Below are 7059 nucleotides of genomic sequence, written 5' to 3' on the forward strand. Positions count from 1 at the left end.
GCAATTCTATCTTTCCACGAACTCTTCCCTATAAATACAGCCCCAAATTCGACGTGAAAAGGACACACAACACAATTATATTCTGAGTATTGACTCCAACCTTAGCCTAAGCCTCACGCTGCGAAATTGTTCACGCGTTTTGTCGCAATCGATCCATAAATCGAACAGAACGTATCCTGTCCCATAATTTGAGATTCGTTAAATAAAAAGGAGAAATAGCAAAGTCAAAGTGGTTAGTTTTCTGAGAACCGTGACGCACCTCTCAAGGGTGCGTCGTAATGTGCCCCTTCTCGATGATTTAATTGCTTTCCTCGCCCTTTTTATGAACTGTTAAACTAACTAAATCTGATTGTTCTATCACGCCTAACAAATATAATATTTTCGGGAAATTGGATTATCATGCTAGGTCCCTTAATACAATTTAAATCAGATAATCACGATCGATCTAGTATTATATGTTGCATATTGCTAAAATCAACTCAGATTAGTTTAACAGTTAACGCATGTCCCTTCAATTATTTATGCTGAGCTAGTAAGGATATCCTGCCTCTGGAGTTATCGACGAGCGAAGTACTCCTCTCGGTAGTTACAGTCCCCCGAACCCTCAATCTCTACCTTGCGGGTGTATGTTGAGAGATCCCAACACCAGGGATCACAAGGGAACCTACGGCCGTCGTGGTCAAACATAATTGCACTCCCTTTATGTCACGATAACCGGGTTTTGTCAGTTTTTCTCATTGTCGTTAAAAACTGAATGGCGACTCCTATATTACTACTCAATTGGGTGTAAACTCACAGGAAATCCAATTACACTTGATTGAATAAAAAGAATCGTCACACCCACGAGGGACGAGGTCACGCGTTAGCCTCGCGCTTTTTCGACCCCATCACAGCTGATACAATATCCCAATAATAACAACATTAAAGACTCGTAGGAGTTTAAAACTTTGATTCATTAACCAACATCAAATAAATTGATCAGCCCCAAAGAAAGAAAAATATTTAACGTATGCAAAATCCCGTATTAATTTCCCAATTAACGAAGCATAACCACTCAACCAGAAATTAGAAATGCCAACATCTATCCCAAATACAAGAACTAGTAATTCTCATATAAGTGAGATTAGAAATTAAGAGTTTAGCAACATCATAAAAAGATACGCAACATAAATTAATTGTCTTTTAGATTGTTGCGATTTTGATAGAATAAAAGAATAATGTTGCCATAATAATTTAATTGGAATATAATTAGAATAAACTTATCTCAATATCATGATGAGCGAGGTGACCGAATTAGAACGATTGTCGCGCCGTGGCCGAACCACTGCTCTAAAAGACAATTCCGCACTACCTCGGTGCAGTAGATCGCTTGCGGTTGCCCTCCAAGGTTAACACGACATCAAGACTTGTGTGCACTCACAAGACTCGATTGGAGACCAGAATATTTGCCCAGAACAGAATTGAGAGATAATTTAGTTAACAGTTTCTGTGTGTATTTTTTGAAGATCGGAAGTGGTAATTATATATTGAGAGTTTCTACGAACTGTAACCGCCATAAAATGGCTAGAAAATAAATAATGGAAGTAGTGGGTGGTTACATGATTAGTGGGTGGAATAAGTGGGCAATTACAATATTGAATGGGTTGATTAATTCTTCTAACCGTTAGAATTAATTAGAACCACTTCTGCCCAAAAATAATAACCCGACCCACAAACCCATGCTACTCTCATGATTTCTTAAACAAATCTTTCCCTCAAGTCCCCAAATATAAACAATGAATGTTGACGGTGTTTTTCGCATGTGGGACTTTCCATATTCCCACATTTTCCCATTTTCTCTCATTTTCTTTTATGTTTCTCACAAGGAATTCCAACATTTTTATTTCCAATATTATGTATACCCGTGTATCGCCGCGCCAGTATCGCCGCGCCAGTATCGCCGTCCATCAGGAACGCCGCCAACCCGGTTCCGCTCTTCTTCTCCTTCTTCACGAATTTCTGTAAGTACATACAAAAAAAAAAAGAGAAATTATTTGTTAATTTAATTACTTCAATTAGATTTCTGATTTTATGTAATTCAATTTCGTTATTGATTTAAATTATGCCTATTAGCTAAATTTCAGATTATAAAATTGGTTGTATAAACTATAAAGTGCTTAATTTGTGAGTATTATTTCCTTTTGTTATATGATTGGATAACTTTTTTATGTCAAGTATTCTTATTATGAAAATTTAGGTTTCATGATTTAGTTTTAGAGGTTTATTGATCGCTATTGTTATTATACGAGTAAGAGATTTAGATATGAGATGATGATCTTGAAATTAAAGAAGGAACATTGTTTCTTGGGGTTTTAGCTTGAAGTGTGATTGAAAGCACGCATTTCCTTGCCATTTTCCATTTTAACTGGGTATTCATGTGATTTTATAATACTTCTGATTTGTAAATAAGAATTTGAACTGTATTAGAATGTGTGTTGTTTTTTTTTGTTTGAGGGCAAAGCTTAGTGCATTCATTAATTAAGGGACAAAGTGTCCGAAAGAACATACGGGGCCACCTCACGGGGACAATGGTTCCCAAACTTGTTCTACACTGAATGACACTAATCTAGCGAGGCGGTGGGTAGCAAAATTCTGAAATTGTTTGAAAGAGTGATTTGAATCATTATAGAGTTTCAATAAGTCTTTGATTCTAATTATGACTTGAGTGTCAAAGTATGTTTAGAAATTATGTTGATGATTGTTAAAGTAAGTTTGATTTTGATGTGTAATTGAAGCTCTAAAAGAAATCTTGAATTTCGAGTATTTAATTAAGCTTTTACTAATTTTGTTATGCCTACTAAAAGAATTAGGAAATGTACTATGAGTACTAATATATACATATTTATTTTTATGAGTTACTCCCTCCGTCTCTTTTTGTCTTTTACGTTTTTCTTTTTGGGTGTTTTAAAATGTTTTTTACATTTCCTTTTATATCATCACATAAATGATTTAATATTATTAAAATTTGTACCCAATTATTATATTAACCAATTAAATCAATTGAGTCATTTAATCCCTCACACTTTTCCATAAAGACATTAACTTTTTCTCATTTTCCCAATATCAAAATTTTGATAAGAGTGAAAACATTATAAATAAACGTAATTTTTCTCGTTTACATGAAAAACTTAGAAAAATCTCAATGCACATTAATTAGTCGTTAAAACGCGTGAAAAATACCAAACGTAAAAAACAAAAAGAGACGGAGGGAGTATATCTTATATTTATTTCTCCTATTAATCACATTATATTATCTTAGAGAAAATTACAAAATAAAGAGTTTATTTTAGATTATTTGGTCTTGATCAACAAATTATTTGAAGTATGATTTGTTTTAATCCTTGTTTAATTTATATAAAGAGATTGTTTACTTAGTTCATGAATAGTTTGGAATTATATTATTAAAGATTAAGGAGGTTTATTTTCTAAAAGCATTATACCATCTAAACATTGAGTGTTACATAGTGGGAGAGAGACCTATGAGTTATGAAGCCATTACAAAGAAGGAGCAAAGAGAAAAGGGAGAGAGAGAGAGAAAGTTCGGGGAGAAATAAAGGAAGGAGAGAGAATACTTTTTAGAGTGTAATTGAGAAAGGAAATGAGAAAAAAAAATTAGAAACTTTCTAGAACGCTCAAAACATAAAAGAAGAGTGAGAGAAAGAGAAAGCTAAAGAGAAGGAGAAACAAAGTGAGCAAGAAGGGAGAATTATGAAGAACTCGACAATTATAAGTGGACATGTTGCTTCAATATAATCAATGTGGTTTTGTGAAAATTATGAGAAAGTCAAACTGATAAATATCACCTTTACAGTTTACAATAAATATTACTCCCTCCGTCTCTTTTTGTTTTTTACGTTTTTCTTTTTGGGTGTTTCAAAATGTTCTTTACATTTCCTTTTATATTATCACATAAATGATTTAATATTTTATCAAAATTTGTGCCAATTATTATATTAACCAATTAGATCAATTGGGTCATTTAATCTCTCCCACTTTTCCATAAAGACATTAACTTTTTCTCATTTTCCCAATATCAGAATTTTGATAAGAGTGATTATAAATGAACGTAATTTTCCTCGTTTACATGAAAAACTTAGAAGAATCTCAATGCACATTAATTAGTCGTTAAAACGCGTGTAAAATACCAAACGTAAAAAACAAAAAGAGACGGAGGGAGTACAACCATATGGTGGAATCGTGTGAAATATAACTTATGATTTCAACAACGCAATGTTCAGATTACTCTACTAGACTAAGTCCTAATACTTTTTGTAAAACAATACATGAACAAATTATTAAGTATTCAGAGTATAATTAACAAAAAAAATATATATATATAAAGATGATAGTTCTGCTAATATAACTTATAATTATCCTCAACTTATTGATTACTCACAATAAGTATCAAAAGTTTGGATTATTCTTGCGTGGACGTGGTCCACAAAAATATTAGTATGGACCCAAAATCAATAGTTTTCTCTAACACCTTTTTACACTCATAGTGACCTTTATTGTTCATATAATAACTATAATAAATTAAACACCAAATTTTTTAAACATGGTAACCATTTTTTGAAGCATAGTAACCCTATGTTTTTAAAAGAGAATTGTGACTTAAAATCACATAATTCAAGCATAATATGTATCAACGACACTAATTTGATATTTTTTTTCATAATAATCCTAATAAATTGCCAAAATGAATTAGGAACAAGTTGTTAACTTTATTTTAAGGAATGGTCCACCATAAATTTAGTGTGGACCAAGTCCATTTAAGAATTGGTGAGTTTGGGGGACCGCACGCTATTATGATTTGTTTTAGTTATTTAATAAATGTCTCATTTAATTATGTTAGTTGTATAATAGCTGAGCTCGTTTTGGGTGGATGACAATTGAGTTTATTTTCAAGCTCCCAAGTTCGAAGCTTCCCCCTAACACTTTTTTTTGGTCTCCCTCTTTGATATTTCAATATACTCCATATTGTTTTCATGCCTGAAATATTTCTACAGATATTACGCTTGGCTCCCTCTAACACTAAGTGCAACCTATAATTTTCAAATCCAGTCTTTCTTATTCATTGAATATGTATATATACAAACTACAAGTAGTGCTAATTTAGGTAACTATGACTAAGAGATATCAATTACAAAAGATTATGACCAATCACATGGGATTACAATCAATTACCAAAATTATGATCAATCACAAGGATTGTGTAATCAATCACCTAATTATATACATATTCTAACACACCCCCGCAGTTGAAGCGGGAGGTTCACGTACGCTGAGACTGTCCCGAAATTCATCAAAGAGTACCAGCGGAAGTCCTTTTGTGAAAATGTCAGCAATTTGATAACGAGAAGGGACGTGTAGGACACGTACATGTCATTTAGCAACTTTTTCGCGTACGAAGTGAATGTCCATCTCGATATGTTTTGTGCGTTGATGTTGCATGAACTGGATTGCCGGAGAGATACACCGCACTTACATTATCGCAATAGACCAATATAGCCTTACTAATTGGACAAAGAAGTTCCAGTAGTAAGTTTCGAATCCAACAAGATTCAGACACGACATTCGCAACACCTCTGTATTCGGCCTCCTCACTCGACTGAGAAAGTGTAGGTTGTCGTTTGGACGACCAAGAGATTAGATTGTCACCCAAAAATACACAGTATCCAGAAGTCGTCCGTCTCGTATCAGGACACCCACCCCAATCAACATCGGTGTAAGAAATGAGAGATGAAACCGAAGAGGGGTACAAATGCAAACCAAGGTCAATGGTACCTTGGATGTACCGTATCACATGCTTGAGAGCATTCATGTGCTCATGCCGTGGATCATGCATGAATAGACATATTTGTTGAACGGCATAGGATATGTCTGGTCTCGTGAATGTGAGATACTGTAGTGCACCAGCAAGGCTGCGATGGAGAGACGGATCATCAGTAGGAGAGCCAGTGGAGGCGCTGAGCTTGGCCTTGGTGTCAACTGGTGTAGGAAAAGGTTTGCAGGAAGCCATGCCTGCACGTTCAATGGTTTCTGTGGCATAATGTTTCTGAGATAGGAAGAGGCCACCCGAGTGACGTGTAACAGCAATGCCCAAAAAATAACTCAAAGGACCCAAATCCTTCATTGCGAACTCAGAAAAGAGTAGAGACATAATGGATTTCCGAAGAGTGTCGGAAGAAGTGGCTAAGATGATGTCATCTACATAGAGCAGAATATATGCCATATCGTTCCCCGACGATAGACAAAAAGAGAATGATCTGATCTGCTGTTGATGAAGCCAATAGAAGAGACATAGTCTGCAAAACGCTGATACCAAGCTCGAGGTGCTTGTTTCAAGCCGTACAACGACTTTTTCAGAAGGGATACATAATCTGGGTGAGCTGGGTCCGATATCCCGGAACTTGGTGCATGTAGACTGTTTCATCAAGATTGCCATGCAGAAAGGCATTCTTGCGCAATTTAGAAGGTGGACCATGGTGCATATAGAGCATGGTGCACCTTAAGAACACTAGTATATAATTGAAAGAACATATGGTTACGAGAAAAGAACATGAGTATATTTTTATTTAGGTTTTTAATAAATAGGAAAACAATATATTATCTTTATAACAAAAAATTGAAATATTATATCGCATGTTCTTTTGCCGTAGTGTCATGTTCTTTTGCTTATGCACATATGTTCTTTTGGTGCACCATGCTCTATGTGCACCATGGTCCATAGTCCACGGATTGGCATTCTTGACATCTAGTTGATGAAGGCACCACCCTTTTGACAAAGCAATACTGAGTACTGTGCGAATAGTAGCGGGTTTGACCACAGGACTAAAGTTTCCGAACAATCACTACCAACTTGTTGTCCCGCACCATCACCACAAGACGAGCTTTGTGCTTGTTAAAAGATCCATCTTTCTTCTTTTTATGCCCGAAAATCCACATACTACGAATAATGTTAGCATCCAAAGAACGGGGCACCAACTCCCACGTCTTATTTTCAACAAGAGCATTATA

At 35.0% G+C, this 7059-nt stretch overlaps 1 protein-coding gene across 1 annotated transcript; it reads right to left on the minus strand.

The window, feature by feature from the left end:
• Positions 1-1839: 1839 nt before the first annotated feature.
• LOC110797624 (uncharacterized mitochondrial protein AtMg00810-like) lies at positions 1840-6499 on the minus strand. Its single transcript, XM_056831851.1, has 2 exons — positions 5528-6499; positions 1840-1998 (listed from the first exon to the last, which is right to left on the minus strand). Exons 1-2 carry the CDS (start codon positions 6497-6499, stop codon positions 1840-1842), a joined length of 1131 nt encoding a protein of 376 aa, XP_056687829.1.
• Positions 6500-7059: the final 560 nt, after the last annotated feature.

This window comes from Spinacia oleracea, chromosome 6 (assembly GCF_020520425.1).
Source record: "Spinacia oleracea cultivar Varoflay chromosome 6, BTI_SOV_V1, whole genome shotgun sequence".
Taxonomy (NCBI): Eukaryota; Viridiplantae; Streptophyta; class Magnoliopsida; order Caryophyllales; family Amaranthaceae; genus Spinacia; species Spinacia oleracea.

Bases quoted from the DNA above. Each gene is read 5' to 3' on its own strand.
- LOC110797624 (XM_056831851.1), bottom strand. From the start codon at position 6,499: ATGCCTTTCTGCATGGCAATCTTGATGAAACAGTCTACATGCACCAAG. The intron at 1,999-5,527 runs GTAAGTGCGGTG...ATGTACTTACAG, and splicing joins TATTGGTCTATTGCGATAAT to AAATTCGTGAAGAAGGAGAA.